This window comes from Eleutherodactylus coqui, chromosome 4 (genome assembly GCF_035609145.1).
Source record: "Eleutherodactylus coqui strain aEleCoq1 chromosome 4, aEleCoq1.hap1, whole genome shotgun sequence".
Classification (NCBI taxonomy): Eukaryota; Metazoa; Chordata; class Amphibia; order Anura; family Eleutherodactylidae; genus Eleutherodactylus; species Eleutherodactylus coqui.
The window spans coordinates 199,411,528-199,428,033 of record NC_089840.1 but is presented as its reverse complement, the minus strand read 5'-3'; the positions used below and the strand labels follow the sequence as shown (position 1 = coordinate 199,428,033).

The window sequence follows — 16,506 nt, the reverse complement described above, 5'->3', positions numbered from 1 at the left end:
GTCTATAAGCCACTACCTGTTTACTATGGACGGTGGTGGTTGATCTCCGCCTGCTCTGCCTCCATTCACTAGTGGGGATCGTTCCAATGTAAAAGCACAGTACCAATTATCGCTGGGATGACCTGTTGGACATCTGCGCTCGACAGGTCGTTCTATATAAACAGGTCCCAAGACACCTTATCCAAGTGCAAGTTACTACTAGATGGAAAACATATATGTGGCCTCTTGCATGCATGTGAACATTTTGCTGGGTTAATGCAGGAAGTGTTTGTTCACATGGTGCGGTCAAGTCATGTTTTTAAAAAAAAAAAACGCATCAAATGTTGCTGTTTGGTGCAGTTTTGCAAAATATGCCGCTGTTTTACCATAACTATTGTGTAGATCATCCCAACTGGACTGCACTGTCTGCATAAGGCCCAATGTCCACGGACAGATTTGAATTGCGGATGATCCGCAGTTGAGTCTGCGCATAGGAAAGCATGGGTGTCCGTACTTAAATTTTGACATGCGGATTTGTTATCCAGATTTCGCATGCGGCAAACAAATCGCAGCAAGCTCCATTTCAGTGCGGTTCTTGCACGAATGGCTTCCATTGAAGTTAATGGAAGCCGTCCGATCCACGGCCTGCCGACAATTGACATTGTGGACGGGCTGTGGATTCCGTGGGAAAGCAGGAGTTTAAAAAAAAATCACACATGCGCAGTACAGACCCAGACAGGTTCGCAGGGTCCTTGTCAGCGGGCAGGGTCGGATTCCACTGCAGGCTCCCTTATGCGGTATCTGACCCACCTGTGCAAATGAGGCCTAAACCAGAGCAGTTGGGAGGAAGACATCGAGTAATAACCAGGTGGTCCCTTCTCCTTCTCCTACTTTACTTCCTTCTTTTGAACAATAGTCTTGTAGAACTGATAAGTTAAGCCGGTGTCACATCTATGTTGGGTCCTTCAGACGGAGGCTCCACCGCAGATATGGCTCAAAATATTGGAAGGAAAAGCATTGCACGCAACCCCTTTTATTTAAAAGCCAGGCAGCTGAGCGGAAAGCAAACAGACCTCATTATAGTCAATAGGGTCTGGCGCTGTTTGGTTCCATTGGAGACGGAGTCATTCGGCCTGGGGTTCCCCCTTTCTTGCTCCCCAATTGGAGCAGGTAAACAGAACCCTGACGCAGGTGTGAACCCTGCATGTCCTATCTGCAGATTGGCTGGATCAGTATTGGGTAGTATGAAGGGAAAGCGAGGTTGTAGACAAAATGATGCACACTATCCCTGAAAAAGACAATACATCTTTCCTAATGCCCTTTCCCTCTGGTATATCAATGAGGAATACTTAGAAAGTTGTGCTTGGTTTTTGAGGACCAGTTGGACTCAAAGGTGGTGTAACGGTAAAGCGATTCAGATCACCACCAATTTATCAGTTTTCACCTATCCAGTGGATGGGTGAAGACTTGGAAAAACTTTGTACACCTTTTTCACTTAAAAAGGGATAACAAATAGAGATGAGCGAGCACCAAAATGCTCGGGTCCTCGTTATTCGAGCCAAGCTTTTCATAAAATTCGAGAGCTCTATTCGAATAACGAACCCCATTGACTTTAATGGGAGACTCGAGCATTTTTGTATGTGACCCGCCGAGTAGCGAGCACAAAGTTTGTCTGCAATCTTCATTCCTTCAGTCATTTTTTAGACTCTCCTGATATACAGACTTTTGTCATGTTGGCGTGCTCCTCCCAGTAATACATACTGGATGTGAGGTCTGTGTGCCCAGGATGCTGCTGCCTTCACTTGCTCATGTCTCAGAACTGCTTCATTCCTGGACTAATTCCACAGCCCCTATGGGATCCTTACTCCCCTGTACTTGCAGACCCCCCACCACCACCTTCCCATCACACTCTCTGAGGGCCCTTTTACACAGAATGACCTGTTGGGCGCAGATGCCTGGCAGCTCGTCCCTGTGATAATCGTTTCTGTGCTTTTAAACAGGAACAAGCATCAATAATGAATGGAGGCAGACTGGATCGGGGATCTTTCTGGTCCGCTCGCCTCCGTTCACATTAAGTGAACCAGTTGTTCATAAGTGACCGACTGCCTGTTTACACGGAACGATTCGGCGCTCGGTTTTCTGCATGCAGAAACTGAACGAGATGCGAAATACGTCTAATTCGCCATTCAGTCGGAGCATCTATTTACACTGAACAATAATTGTTCAGATTCTTGCTGGATCGCGGCAATCCGAAAGATGATCATTCAATGTAAAAGCATCCGAAGGAGGGAAGAGAGAATTAAAACAACTGCTGTCTGATGTGTCATAAGCAGCAGGACAACCAACCAGGTGGAGGAGTCGAGGTATCTTTACACGGGGGCAGGGGGATAGTCGTCCCGTGTACAAGCGACTGCTGACAGCACACTGAGCAAGGAAACGCTGATGTGTTGCTCAGTGACTGTTGTCCCCTTTAAGGCTACTTGCACACGACCGCGAATCTTGTGTGCTGCGAGACGCGCAAAACTTGCTCTAATACAAACTCCACTCTTTTGAATGGAGTTAGTCACATGAATGATTTTTTTTTTCTCTCACGTCAATGCTGCAAGGATGAAGATCGATGTGTGTCCTATTTTTTTGCGTTCTCTTGGGAACACATCGCCCAATGTTTCATTGGGACCATTTAAAGATATGGCATGTCGTGCGATCTGCATGGGAGTGCAGTGTGATGTTTCCCACTGAAATCAATGGTAAACTCTTGTGATCTTCTAGCGAGCGTGAAACAAGCGCCTGAGGATTGCGATTTCACAGAAGTGATGCAAGGCACTTTTGAATGAAAAACACCTCGAATCCGCGTGAGAAGCGCGATCTCTCACTCGCCCGCATGAATGTACCCTTAAGAGCACTTTTTGAGCATCTGCCTGTTCACAGTGTAAGGATGCGGCTGGCCAAAGTGATCCTCGACCCGCTGAATTAAAGCACAGAAGCGATAGTCGCTGGGACGGCGGTTGGGTGCTTATGCTTATCCAGTCATCCTGTGTAAAGGGACTTTTACAATCCACAGCCGCAAAATGATAGGACATTTTTAATGAAGATTTTTTTAGAAAGTTTGCTTAATTCTGCATTTAGGAACCAATTAAAAAATTTAAAAAACAGGAGTAAAGGTGTCCATAGTCCATAATTTGGGTTGGCTTCAAAATGAGGGGGCATTCTTTTCCTAGACCACAGTGTTTTAATATCAGCCTGGAAAGCATGGCACACCACGGTTCTGTTCTCTCCCACCCTGTACCATTATTAATGGGTGCTGGTGAATGAGAAATGTATAGAAGCAGATACCTCCTGATCCTGGGAATGGTCAGGAGGAACATTGTACGAACCGCATTATCACAGTGCAACTGATGCTGATGGATGGGTAATGGATACTAAAATGCACATTTTTCACCATCCATCAGCTACACAAAAACACAAATGTCTGACAAATGTGGCGAATTGTTAGATTTTTGGATATGCATTTAATTATGGAATAGTATTCGTAAATAATGAATGCCTTCAGCCGTTCTCCACTCTTCTGTGTCGGGATGTTTTGCTCTTCTGTGTACGTGTCTAACCTCCTGTCTGTTTGCCTGCAGGGAATGTGACCCCGGCGCACTATGACGAGCAGCAGAACTTCTTTGCCCAGATTAGAGGATACAAACGCTGTATCCTCTTTCCACCCGAACAGTTTGAATGCCTCTATCCTTATCCGGTTCACCATCCCTGTGACAGACAGAGCCAGGTGAGAGTCAGGTTTTGGCCAACTTGCAGATGCCTGATGTCCGTGAGAACATATCGTATGTTCTGGTGACCGGGAGCAGATAGTTACAGCGCTGCTGTGGTCAGTATTAGCGTGTGGTTATAACATTCATGTAATGTCAGGGCTGCCGCGTTCATCTCTTAATTATCATCACCGGATTGTTTACTATATTGCTCTTAGAGGACGAACTGTCACGCACTCAATGCCCCCCTGCTCCTCAGATGGGGTAGGCAGAACTAAGTTAGCAAAAGTTTTGAGACTGATACAAAGTTTGGTTCTCACAAAGTTTGCTTCCTCAGTGTTTTTAGATCTTTTAGGGTCGGTTGCACCAACAAGAGTTGATCTAAGGTTAGGTAGAATAGCGTTGCACCAACACTGCTTAGCCCGTAATATTGGTTCGGTCTGCCTGACTATAGTCAATGGGGTCTACCCAGTGCTGTTCAGTTCCATCCAGAGACAGAACCGTCCAGCTGCGGGGATTCCCCTTTACGCCTCCCCAAACGGAGCAGGAAAGCGGAATTCCCCACACAGATGTGAAAGCAGCCTAACAAAGTGGTAATTCAGAGGTGAAGGAATGATGAGCCAATGTACACACAGGAGGTTGAAAAGAGTCGTGCTGTCTTCGCGCAGCAGCTCCGTGGAAACGTGAAACTCAGCTCCCCGTTCTCTCACCTTTTGAGTCCCATAACATAGTTTATGAGGTGCAAACGTGATGACGGGTTCCCTTTAGGTAGCCTGCACATGGCAGAGCCGGATTTCGCATGTAGAATCCCGCCCTGACCGTGGCCGGCGTCCCTGCGTACCTGTCAGTCATCATCTTTTTCTGTACTGCGTATGGTCCGGACGGCTCACCGTTGGACAAGCGCAGTACAGATTTTTCCGCGCCATCGCTAGACGATGAATCGGAAACTGGGGGCACAGGTCGGATGGCTTCCATTGACTACAATGGAAGCTGTCCACGTGGAATCTGGAGAAAAATGGAGATCTTTCCTTCGTGAGTAGAAACCACAATTGAATTCCACTCGTGTGCTGGAAGAATCACTTTTCCATAGCGTGCTATGGAACGCGGAGGCGGACGCCCACCCCGGATTCCACAATGCAAATCCACCCGTGTGCAGGCGGCCCATAGCTCTGCAGTCATGGCCTCTCTGATTCTATTTGTTTTCTCTTTTCATGCTCTCCTCCATTCAGCTTGATGGGCTGCTCTTAGTTTTGGCTGTCGGTGTGTCAATTGGTCAGTCCCCACTGTTTACAGTGAATGGGTGACTTAAGGCTGTCAGTCCAGTGTGATGTCACCCACTGACAGTGAGCGGCTGGGACCGTCTTTTTGACACATTGATAGAGCCTGACATAATGAGAGCCCAGCAGGGTGGATGGACATGACTATGGGGGAATAGTCAGCGACTGCAGAGCTATGGAGCCGACCCTGAAGACTTCATCCTGTGGCAGGTTGTCTTTAAAGGAAAACCCTCGTCTACCTAACTTTATTGGGCAAGGAGTGTAAAGATTTACTACCAGCGCACTGCCTACAGTGTATGCAGCACTAATCCCCTCTAATGTGACGACCAATGTCTAGGGCATGTATATCCACACGTGACATAGTGACATTGTAAGAAGAATGAAAAGCATTGTTCTAATATGAGCCGCAGGGTAACTACATTACATCTCCATAAAGCAGAGAATGCTGTGAGTCAGTCTTGTAAAACTTTTCTTTCTTCTCCATCAGTCCGCCCAATGTAACCTCAGGCTTGTACAGGATTACATACACAGCTGATGGCTCGGAGGAGCTTTATTTCCATAAACCTTCTATTATCAGACTCCTCCTGCTAATAAGTGGGTTAAAGAATACAAAGGGAACCTGTCACCTACCTACTGCACCATAAACTAAGCCATGGCGCTGTTAGGGAGCCAGTGATACATTTTTATACCCGCTTGCTCCCTGGTTCCTGAGGTGTCACCCCCTCCCCCTATGCAGGTCTATGAGCCAGCTACTGAATGATGAGCGAGAACCGTGAGGTTCTCATTTGTTGTTCAGTTTCGGACGGCGTTCAAATCATCGCAGTATAAATCATTTACTTATTGTGCCATAGGAATGTGAAACGCTGAACAATAAGTGCCCGAGATAGTCTAAATGGGCGGCCTGAGTACGAACATGCATTTAAGCACGTTCTCATTCAGTGTTTCACATACGAGTGTGAACAGTGGACGATTGTCTTCGAATGAGTCAATGATGAATCTGCCTGCGTGAACGAGCTGGTGATGACGTCATCGGTTTGTTCGCTCGTGCAACCAACGATAGTCCAGTGTAAAAGCAGTATCAGACTTCTGCTTCTCCCCTTGTTATATCACTGGAGTTCAGCTCTAGTCTAGAAGTGACAGCGACACCGAGACGACCTAGAATAGGATTATACCATTCCTGACATCCGGTTTTTGTGACCCTCTCACCGCAGACAGTCACTATTACAGCAGTGCGGTTATGTCCTTCGGTATGGTTTGTGGCTGTTGCTGGGATGAAGGGGGGCACTGTCCAGTATTTAACATTTACATGTTTTGTTTTTCCTCTAAATGCTAGGTGGACTTTGAGAACCCCGATGTAGAGCGGTTTCCTAACTTCAGAAATGTGCATGGTTACGAGGCTATTGTGGGGCCCGGTGATGTCCTGTATATCCCAATGTACTGGTAAGAGGGTTATTTCAATTGTGTTTTATTACAGAGCTTGTCAGACGATGTAGTTTAACTATAGCTGCAAATGTGTTAAATAATACCAGCAGGGGTACTCGCACGTCTTTTCCCTGGTGATCCGACGCTACGGCCTCCGGTCCTCCCAGTTTTCGTTTCAGAACGGCAGCCACCTGACCGCCATTCAGAGGCCTTGGCGGTGAGGTGGCATTTTCCTGGCATCATGGCATCCAGCATGTAAGTACATGACTGTTGTTGCCTCCGATTGACTGCTGCAGTCAGGTGTTAGCTGTTTCTGAACAAAAACTAGGAGCACCGCGAGGTGCAGCACTGGATCCTAAGGGGAGAGGATGGGTACGTACCGCTACTTTTGTTATTTTATCACATTTGCAGCTATAGTTAAAAGATGTACAGATGATACAGCAGGGGGTGAAGGTTTTAGAGTAATGGCAAAGAATGGGACTCAGTTGACGGAGAATTAGAGTGATGGCCTACAGCTCCCTCCCGAGACCAGGGAGTGGCAGGACAGCTATGTTCAGAGCCGTATGTGTATCGTGCTGCTATGTAATGCCCCGTTTAGACAGAACGATAAGTATCGTTCATTTTAAACACAGGCAAACGATGAGCGAGTGTCGCAAGGTTCTCGCTCGTCATCCAGTTTCAGCAGCGGCTTGTGCACTTATCGTGCCATTTAAACACTGATCATTCAGTGTTTCACATAGGAGTGTGCAAATGAGGAAGATGGGATAATACCTCCACAGCGCCACCTATTGGAAGGCAGCAATCTCTAAAGTCAATGTTAGACTCTGTACAAGCCGGGAATTGAAAGCAAAGCCAGAAGCCATGTAGTTTTTGGTGCATGGTGTCACATTTATGCCACGCCCCTTTTCACAAATCTACAGCCCTTTGATGGACAAGTTGTAAAAAGTGTTCAAAAGTTTCTAAAAACACACAATAAACATGTTTTTTGGCACATTTGCACCAGAAATCTCTCAAACTTTCAGTAGAAATATCTGCCCGCTGTCTTTGCATGTAAATAATGTGCCATGTCTGATACGTATCCTCTGGTTACATGTCAGACAGGGGCCTTTGTTTTTTATTTTGTGTGGTAAAGCTGTTTATTACTATTACAGGTGGCACCATATAGAGTCACTTATGGACGGAGGGACAACAATCACAGTGAATTTCTGGTACAAGGTAGGTTCTATCAATGTTTAATCTAGCGGTCTGTAGTTGACTGACAGGTAATTAGTGGTTGTTGGGCAACGTTTATTAAAGTGACCCTCCAGTCCTGGACAAACAAAGATGGCCGAACCGCTTCTCTGACTACCTGATGCACACTGCGCTTTAGTTTGCATCATTAGTATAAGACAGTACACCTGCTGTGATTGGCCAGTGCTGCCCACATGAACAATGCTGACCAATCACAGCAGCATGTAGAGTCTAAGACTATGGATGCATACTAATACATAGAGTGCAGCAGGTAGTTAGAGAAGAGGTTCAGCAATCTTTTTGTTTGTTTCTCCAGTATTGGGGGGTCTTTTTAACCTCTTAACGACAGCCCATACATCTTTTGACGGCGGCTGTTAAGGGGCTTTTATTCTGCATTAGAAGCCTGACGCAAGTCTCCCGTGCCAGGGGGAGTGGGCTGTCTGACTGCTGGGCACTTGCTCTAACAGTGAGGACCAAAGAGACATCCAATCCGCACTGTTTAACCCTTTACACAAAGTGATCAGCGTGACCGTGACATGTAAAAGGCTGACAGAGGAAATGGGCTCCCTCATCCATTTGACCCTCACGATGTGATTGCGGTTTCCCAATAGGTTGTTGTGGTGCTTGGAGGCTTGAATATAGCTTCTGGGTCTGCCAGCTACGGTGGTCTATGAGAATGAAGTATAGTAGTGTATTAGAAGAATCCTAAAATAGGTTAATAATTAAGTTCCCTAGTGGGAGAAAAAAAACCGTAAAGTATATATATAAAAAAAAAAAATTATAAAAACGTCAAAATTCCACTCCCCCTCCCCAGCCCCTTTACTATGTAAAAAAAATAAAATCACATGCAGCATCACCGCGTTGGGAATGATTTTGAGAAAAAACTAGTACATTATTTAACACAGTGCACATCATGAAAGAAAATACAAAAAACATGATGAAAATAGCTGGTTTTTGCCTGTCTTGCTTTACAAAAAGCCGGATAGTAAAGTGATCAACAAATGGAGCTATTAAAACCCCTCACACAGCACCATTTTCATAAACAAAAATGTTAATGTCTTTTGCACGCAGCGATGAACAAAAAATACTTTTGATATTGCCATAATGGTAGCAGCTTACAGAATTAAGTTAACATATTATTTGTACTACACGGTGAACGCTGTTAAAAATAAAATAAAATGCCAGAATTGTAGACTGTTAATTTTGCCTCTAGAAAAAAAAAAGCAGCAATCAAAATGTTACATATTTTCAAAAATTGGATAAATGAAGACTAGAGTTTATCCCGCAAAAAAACAACCCCCACCCCCATAAAGCTCTGTCAATGGAAAGATTTAAAAGGTTATGGCTCTTGGAATGCAGCAACACAAAAGCAAATCTTTATAAAAATAAATACAATTTTTGCTCAAAAATAGCAAAACCTAAAAAAAAACGTGTAAGCTTGGTATCAGCAGAATCGTGCCGACCCAGAGATGAATGTTATCACCTTATTTATTCTGCACACTGACCGTTGTAAAAATGATATCCTTAAAACACATGGCAGAATTTTTGTTTTTTTCAAAATCCCCTTATAATGTCTTGTATAGCTTTTCTAAAAAAAAAAGATGTACCCAATAATGATGCCATTGAAAAAAAAAAAGCGAGAGCCTAGGACTGCATTTCTGCTGCCTAAACACTCTGCACCACACGGGGCTCATACAACTTGTCCCGCAAAAAACAAATCCTCATACGGCTATGTTGAGGAAAAAAGTAACCGGTTATGGTTCTTGGAATGCAACAATGGAAAAAAACGAAAAATGAGTTGGGCGTTAATGTGCAAACAGGCTTTGTCACTAAGGGGTTAAAGCCTTTTCTCCCCATAGATGTCGGATGTGTCGTTTAGGTTCTTGCCAGGATACAGCATGCATAGTGTTAATATGAATTCTCTGGGAAAAACATGGCGACTATGAAGCTGTTCAAACGGTTTTGTAAAGATAATCCCTGAAATACTTTAACCCCTTCCTGACGTAACATATCTATACATCACATGTCGCAGGGGAGTGAATGAAATGGGCTCAGGTGATAAGCCTGCTTCATACATGTTGGTGGGCGGCAGTGTTACACAGCAGACACCCACCTACTACGGGGGATTGGAGATAACTGCGACCTTGGCTGTTCAGCTACTTAGTTGCCACGGTCAAAAGAGACTGCGGCGTGTGATCCCAGTAAACGGAGGACAGATCTTCTTTGGCATCCCATTGGCTTAAAGGGGTTGTCATGATCGCCAGGCCCCCAGGTCTGCTGAGTTGGTACTCCTATTACACCCTGCCACAGTACACTGAAATACAAAACATGTAGTCATCCCCCCCCCTTTATTTCTCTCCACTTAGAATTTTTTGAACGTTTTTCAGTACATTATATGGTACATCAAATGATAATACCATTGATAAATACAACTCGTCTCGCAAAAAAAAAGGTCCTCAGACATCTAAGTCAAATGATAAATAAAAGCTATGATTTTTGGGGAGGAAAAAACAAAAAAGAAAAAAGGGCCGCATCCTTAAGGGGTTAATGCCAAATTGTTGCTGATTTCCAGATCCATAAGTTTTTAGAACCCCTTTTTGTGATCTCATATTTTGATCTTATTTTACTTTGTTTCCAATTGAATTAGGGTGCACCAACTCCAAAAAGAATAGAATACCCACTGAAAGCACACCAAAAGGTGGCAATAATGAGAAACATTGAGAAGATGTTGGGAGAAGCTCTAGGAAACCCACAGGAGGTAAGTGACCGTCTGGGGGATTAGGCAGATGGGCATTATTTGTTCTTTTATGATTTGACTTCTGGGGACTGTTTTTGCTTTTGTTTAATGTGAAGGGACATTGGAGTATGGCCGAATGCACACGGCCGGTTCGGATTCCAACTGCGAGATCTCGCAGCGGAATCAGACCCTGTGCTCTGGCGGTGACCCCCACGTACCTGTCAGTTGTTTTCTTCTCTGTGCTGCGGATATGCCGGCTGGCGCGTTGTTGCACATGTGCAGCACAGAGAATGACGCACCGTCGATTGTGCGGATCTGCGGCGAACTGCCGTGGCCCAGACTGCTTCCATTGACTGCAATGGAAGCTGTCCATGCGAGGCTCACACTAGAATAAGACATTCTGCAATTTTTTTTTGTCCCCCCTTTCTTGTGAGCAGAAAATCGCTGTGGATTTCCGCTTGTGGGCATAGAAAAGCGTTTTGCATAGCATGTCTATGGGCAGTATTTGCGGCGGGATCCGGAGGCAAACGCTCGCTCCGGATCCCGCAGTGCAAATACGCCCGTGTACATTGGGCCTATAACACTAGGGGCTTATTTACTAACACTGTCTAAAAGTTACGGGCAAGTCCGAAAGTTACCGTAAGTACTGTGGAATGTCCACAGCAAATTCTGCAGCATTCCCGCATCCAAAAACCAGTCAAACTCTGTTCCATTGCGGCGGATTTTGACTGGAAATCAGTCACATATACACAGCTGATTGCATACTATGTGGCGCTTCCGATTCCTTGTGGCCTGGTCATGTGCGACGCCACTGATTAGTTGATGCCACTACAGGTTGCTGGGAACCAGAAGCTGGGTAGCGCTGACAGCAGGAAGCCTTCGGAAGAGGTGAGGGGGAGCGCCGCATAGTCTGAAATCAGCTGCGACTACGTGGCTGATTTCCAGTCAAAATCCGCACCAATGGGGCTCCAACTAGGAAACAAACTCAGAGTGTTCCTCCCTGTCTATTTTGAAGCGGCCCTGTCCTTTTTAAAACGACAGGGCTAAAATCATACGTCGTGATAAGCCCCGCCCCTGACATGTTGGCACTTTGCGATAAATAAGTGCATTTTGGGTTGTAGTTTTGGCTCTCTGTCTCTAAAAGGTTCACCATCACTGGGCTAGAGCCTCCCTACAAGGGGTCAGTTTTCCACAATTAATTCTCCTTTTGCTCTGCTATTGTAATCTCTTACATTGACGTTACAATCACACACAGAAAGTTCATCCAATTCCGAAAACTTCCAGGGGAGGGATTTTTTTTAATTTATTTTTTTACTTTGAGTGTAAAAAAACCCCAAATCAAACACATTTGATATCTCTACGTCCATAAATGCATTATTTATCCTGCAGCGGAATGTCTTCAGGGAGAAAAAATACACAATGCTAGTATTGCACATTTTTGGTCACCCCACCTCCAAGAAATAAAAAAAAAAGTGATCAAAAAGTCATATCAACTTCAAAATGGTACCAATAGAAACTGCATTATGTCCCTACAAAAAAAACAGAGCCTTGGCACAACTAGTACTACAGCTGTTTCGGGGTGTTTGCCCCTCATCAGTGTGCAGTAGGTGCAACATTAAGATCTAACTTAACCCTTTGCAATCCAATTTTGGATTCAGGGTTTCCTAGGGGGCTTTCTCTTTCTGACATTATACAATGGCGCCATCTGCTGACTAGAGCCAGTACTGTGGTATGGGACATGATGGAGAGGCCCCCCGACAACAGAGCAGCCAGTAATCTACAGTAAGAATACCCAGCCTGATGTCTTCTGACATTGGAGCTGTACAGCCTTCAATCAGAATGTCTTGAGATGTCAGACAGTGGATTGGAAAGGGTTAATCCCTCCACATGTGACGTTTCAACTCCATAGGCCTTTATGAAACCTAAAATCAAATGGTGTGTAAACTATATATATATGTCATTCATGTTCACCTCAATAATACAATCATCCTGTCAGTGTTTAGTCAAATATATATATATATATATATATATATATATATATATAAAAAATATATATTTTATTCAGATTTAGCTGCCTAAGGCCGGGCTTACGTCTTACATGACCATATCTCACAGCATATAAGCTGAGAGATATACGCGCACGCATGTGCACAATGACTTTGCGTACTGGCTGTGTGCAGCCCATCGCCATATACTTTCTTGGCCTGTGTGCGCACGTAATTGGTGCCGAGATAGAACATGCTGCTATTATTCTTGCGCGTGTATTCCACGCAATTCATGTGAGCGGTAACATTGCCGCCTATGGGAGAGTGGTACAGCATATATACACTGTATCAACGCACTCATGTGAGGACGGCCATTATTAAGTGGAGCACAGGTCCCAGCGTAAGTTTGATCTATCAAAGCAACACATTTATCCTACACTGTGAACATCGTTAGAACAAAAAATATAGTGTCCGAATTCCGCTCGTTAGGTCACTCATCTCTAAGAAAAAAATGTAATAAAACACAATCAAAAAGTCGTATGTATTCCAAAATGGTTCGAATAGAAACTACCGGACATCCTACAAAAAGCCATAAGATGGCGGCAGAAAATTAGTTTTTGTTTTTTCCCGAAGATGTTTTGTTTTTAAAAGTAGCACAACAAAAAAAACTATAACTTTTGTGTTGTCGTAAGCGTACTGACATAGAATAGCATTGTCATTTTTACTGTAGTGTGTACTCCGTAGAAACAAGAACCCCTCTCCCCCCAAAAGATGGTGGGATTGTTTTTTTTCCCCGTTTCACTCCACTAAGGCTGCCTGTCCACGGTTGATACGTCACTGCGTTATTCGCGGTGATAATCCGGCCCCACGGGTAACGCAGTGAGCGCTTTCCATAGGCTAACTATGGAAAACGCAACCCGATGTCCACGAGCGGAGAATCATAGCGATTCTCCGCGGGATTAAAGTCACAGCATACTGCGATTTGCCGCGATTCTCCGTCAGAGCTCCCCCGCAGCGCAATATCACTAGCGATGATGGGGTCTAAGAACATTTTAAAAGTTTTTCAGTACTTTTTTTTACATTAAAAGCACCATTGAAAAATACAACTCATTGAACAAAAAAATAAGGCCTCCGACATCTACGCTGATGGATAAATGAGTTATTTTTTTGTAATTGGGGAGATGTACAGCCGGTCGGTGGAAACAAACAATCGCAGTACTGATTGTTAGTCCCTGTAAGCTGCTTCACAGCCTGTGTAACAAAGAAAAGTAAATGAGCGCTGATGGAATTGCGTATCAATCAGCGCTGGTTAATCTGGTCAAGAATTTGGCTAGTGGAAATAGACCATCACTCTAAATACTTCCGCTGAGAATTTTTTATCATATGTTTATTTTTTTCCCCACTCTTTTTACAGGTCGGTCCTTTGTTAAACACGATGATCAAGGGGCGCTACGACTAACGCTGGCTTACTGAGCAGTGACGATACGTGTTTGAGACTGCTGCCGCTATCTTGGTTCACCTCTGAGATGACTGACAAGAAATACTGCAGATTGGAAGCACTTAACAGGCCAACGTTCTCCTGTACATTGGTTTACACCACTCACTACTGTGTTAATAGTCTTTTTTTTCTTTTTTTTTTTTAATGTTTGTTTGTTTAATGTTTCGGTTGGCAAAGAGAAAGTAACAAAACAATGCAACATCTAAGGTCGTTCTTTGCACTCTATGCAGACAGCGGACATTAGGGCTGCGGCCCGTCGCCCACCCTGTCTGCTTGCAAAAAAGTGTTTACTTCATCCATTCACTGCATCAAGTACAGTATCCAAAGACTTGAGATGATCTTTTGCTTTAACCAAGGTATTCTCCGTGGACTTTATCGGTTTCCCGTTCAGTTCTGTTTTCTAAAGCAGTCCATGGAAATATTTCAGTTTTCTTTTTAGGGTGAAACTTGCGCCATACAGACATCATGAAAAGTTAACGGTTTTAAAGAAGGCAAGATGACTACTCAGGCAATTTGTTTGTTTTTTCTGCGACACAACTTGATACCTTCACCATTGGCAAGCACACACAGAGTTTCATGGCGGTGGCTGCTCTACTGACTCCTAGGACCTTCTTAGGACCTTCAATGGAATTCATGTTTTGGAACTCTAAAATAATTTTTTTTTATCCCCTTGAAAATTGCATTTGCAGAAACCTAACTAAATCCATGTTTGTACCTCTCATTGCTGCTTTTGAAGTGTTTGTATATCAGAATATGAGTGGATTGTACCAAATCGAGGACTTTCCTATTACCTACAACAGCAAATCCTCCAGGCAAGCAAAACAGCAAAATTAAAATCACATTACTTTTAAATATGCCCACAGTCCCGCCCCTGAGGAGTTCATGGCTAGCTATGATTGTGAAGTTTTGATGTGGACTGCAATATAATCAGCTAGCGGGATGGCTTCTGTGCATTAATACTTGAGGGCTTTTACATAGACCTTGGGAAGCCATTCTGTTGCTTCAGCAAATATTCTAGGAAACCACAGTTCTGAACAGATTATGACCATTTACTTCATAGGTACTAGTCTGAATCTCACCTTCTAGGTGCTCTACTCAAGGAGGAAAATTACCCAACTTTACTCACGTCACAGGCCTTTCACTAACTAAGCCAGAAACAGCTGTCTGTGTATGGAATCTGGCTTGCTTTTCATTTCCCACTCTTTAAGACTTATATAAAGTGTTGAACATTGATTTGCAAGTATGCTGCCATCCTATAGGTAGCGCTGCAGAGGTATTGCTCCATCTTCCTTATTAGTCTAAATCTACAAATGGTAGTTGTAAAGTGCCTCAGTGACATATTCGGTAACCAATCGGTAAGATGTTTTCCCAAAAGTATTGGTGCAACCCACAAAGTGGCTTTGGATAGGCTACAATGGAACACTAAAATTAAAATAGCTCACCACCTCAATTTATAAAAATGTTTGATTTGGCAGTAAAGGCCCTTTTACACGGGACGAGAATCTCACGCTTCTCGTTTGTCTGAGCGGATGAGCTGGTGACATCATCACGCGCTCGGGCCCCCTGTTAAGACTACACAATTCTCATTGGGCATCATGTAGTCCTCGTTCACTAGTTGTTTAATGTTTCACATTCCTATGAGAGGTGAGCGAGCACCCAAATGCTCGAGTCTCCCCCTCGCCCCCCCACTCTCTCTCCCCCTCGCCCCCCCACTCTCTCTCCCCCTCGCCCCCCCACTCTCTCTCCCCCTCGCCCCCCCACTCTCTCTCCCCCTCGCCCCCCCACTCTCTCTCCCCCTCGCCCCCCCACTCTCTCTCCCTCTCGCCCCCCACTCTCTCTCCCTCTCGCCCCCCACTCTCCCTCTCGCCCCCCACTCTCTCTCCCTCTCGCCCCCCCACTCTCTCTCCCTCTCGCCCCCCCACTCTCTCTCCCTCTGGCCCCCCCACTCTCTCTCCCTCTCGCCCCCCCCCCCCACTCTCTCTCCCTATGTGAAACACTGAAGATGATTGATCAAACTGCCCAACAAATGCACAAGCCGGCGCTGATTTTTATGCTGGCTGAAACTGAACGACAAACGAGATCCTCGCGATTCTTGTTTATTTAGTTGTTTGCCCGTGTTTAAACTGATTATTGTACAGTTTTGCTTGTTTGAACAACTTTCTGAACAATGAGCGTTCCGTTTAAACAGGGCTTAAAGAGGAAATGTTTGCATTCTGCCAACCCTACTTGCCTCTACTTTGATCTCAGTTCACTAGCCATTGTATCCTGAGCTGCAGACATGAGTTACTGGAGAGAGACTTGTTACTCGGGCCGTGCTGCGTGTCAAATCCATACAAGGGGATGTGATTGTTAGGCAACGTTTCCCTAACATCTGGACTTGGCGGCAGCAGCCATATCACAATATTTCAGGTTACGCATTAGTCTTTTTGAATTTAGAACTTTTTGTAAAACATATCAATCCCTGTGTGTTGTTGAAGGATATAGTACAAAGGGAAGTCTCCGCCAAATCTTTGTAATGGAAACTCAATTTGTAATTCTTACTGATCTCTACGTGCCCACATCAACCTAGTGCTAGTCTTCCTTGCTGTTTTTGTACTTTTCAGATGATTTATAATTTTTATTATTT

The 16,506-nt window shown here is 44.5% G+C and overlaps 1 protein-coding gene across 1 annotated transcript in view; it reads left to right on the top strand.

The window, feature by feature from the left end:
- Positions 1-14,601, top strand: part of HIF1AN (hypoxia inducible factor 1 subunit alpha inhibitor) — a 32,545-nt gene extending 17,944 nt beyond the window's left edge. Inside the window, exons 4-8 of the mRNA XM_066600540.1 lie at positions 3,606-3,751; positions 6,342-6,448; positions 7,582-7,645; positions 10,308-10,418; positions 13,797-14,601. Of these exons, the coding sequence (XP_066456637.1) occupies positions 3,606-3,751; positions 6,342-6,448; positions 7,582-7,645; positions 10,308-10,418; positions 13,797-13,841 (473 nt within the window). The 3' untranslated portion in view covers positions 13,842-14,601. The remainder of the gene's footprint in view (positions 1-3,605; positions 3,752-6,341; positions 6,449-7,581; positions 7,646-10,307; positions 10,419-13,796) is intronic.
- The last annotated feature ends 1,905 nt before the right edge of the window (positions 14,602-16,506 follow it).